The 1,249-nt window shown below is 32.1% G+C and overlaps 1 protein-coding gene across 3 annotated transcripts in view; it reads right to left on the bottom strand.

Annotated features, from left to right (window-relative positions):
• Positions 1 to 46: 46 nt before the first annotated feature.
• LOC119593164 (m7GpppN-mRNA hydrolase-like) overlaps positions 47 to 1,249 on the bottom strand; it is a 17,569-nt gene continuing 16,366 nt past the window's right edge. For 2 of the 3 annotated variants that reach the window (XM_037942136.1, XM_037942137.1), the window contains one exon: positions 47 to 1,155. In XM_037942136.1, coding sequence (XP_037798064.1) covers positions 956 to 1,155 — 200 coding nt within the window. In that variant the 3' untranslated portion in view covers positions 47 to 955. The remainder of the gene's footprint in view (positions 1,156 to 1,249) is intronic. The other variant, XM_037942135.1, reaches the window with a different exon arrangement.

The following is a 1,249-nucleotide window of genomic DNA, read 5'->3' as shown; positions in this document are numbered from 1 at the left end:
GTTTCTTCATTTGTAAAAGTGCATTTGAGAAAATGAAGCCAATTAAGAGGTGAGGTAATTTTAATGAGATCAGAAATGGTTGTTTCCATTAGAAAAAAAGGATTTAAAAGTTGAGTTACAAGATCATACTGTAGAGCATGAAGAAATAGAATTGTATATAAAATACTCCTAAATAAACTGCAATGTAAAAAGTTACAACCATTTACTTCTGCTATGACTTTACATACACATAAAGAAACACAATTTAATTCATAAATTCTGATCATGAGAATAAAATATCACCTACTTGTGAAAAAACAGAAACAGAAATGAAGAGGACATAGTAAAGATGCTGAAATTCAATCATTACTCCAACTTCAACTACTTTGTTTATATCCTTCCTTTAATCATTTGTACTAAAATCCAAATAAAAATAGTAACAACATATTTTGAGACAGTTTGGACTCACTGTTATTACTTGGGAAGATCCTAACATTCATGCTAATTAACCATTAAAACTCTAATTTAGGGGACCTCTCAAACCAGTCATAATTAAAGCTTTGTTAATACATTTGTATCTACATGAGCATTTTTTACAAAAAACACTAAATAATATTACAGTATAATATTTTGATTTTGATAAAATAAAGGGAAAAAATACCTCAAAAGAAATCAAAACTTCTGTGGAATTCCTCAGAATGGAGTGTAAAAAAATAAGTGATAGATAGACAACGTGAAACGATGAGATGAGAAAATAATATGTGATTTGAAAAAAAAAAGTGACATCACTTGTCATTACAAAATAATATGAAAAGATGTAACAACACCAATTCCTAAAATAAAAATGATAATAAGCACTACAAGGAAATACACAAAAAGAAAGTTGGGAAAAAATTGTGCACGTTATTTCCAGAGGGGAATGCTTCTAAGTGTGCCTGACCTTATGAGCAAATAAGGGTCTGCTTTTCTCCCTTTATTACCAAGACAACATCACATCTGCCCACACTCTGTCCACTGCTTCAAAGACCTCCTTCTTGTTAATTTGGAATATCTGCCAAGAATAAGATCGGAAGCCCTTGGATACTGCTTCTCCCCCCATGCTGTCAGTTTGACCACCTTTGTTCCGGCCCTTCCCTCTGCTTCTGAATGTGAATTTTGGGGTTTCCTCCTGATTTTCTGTAAATAACCAAATGAGAAAACAAAGGTCTAAGTATGGTTCCTTTAACTCTGCCCAAAGATATCACACACAAGACTGACACAAATAAATAGA

The sequence above is a fragment of the Penaeus monodon genome, chromosome 31 (genome assembly GCF_015228065.2).
Source record: "Penaeus monodon isolate SGIC_2016 chromosome 31, NSTDA_Pmon_1, whole genome shotgun sequence".
Lineage (NCBI taxonomy): Eukaryota > Metazoa > Arthropoda > Malacostraca > Decapoda > Penaeidae > Penaeus > Penaeus monodon.
This window is presented reverse-complemented; position numbering and strand designations above follow the sequence as displayed.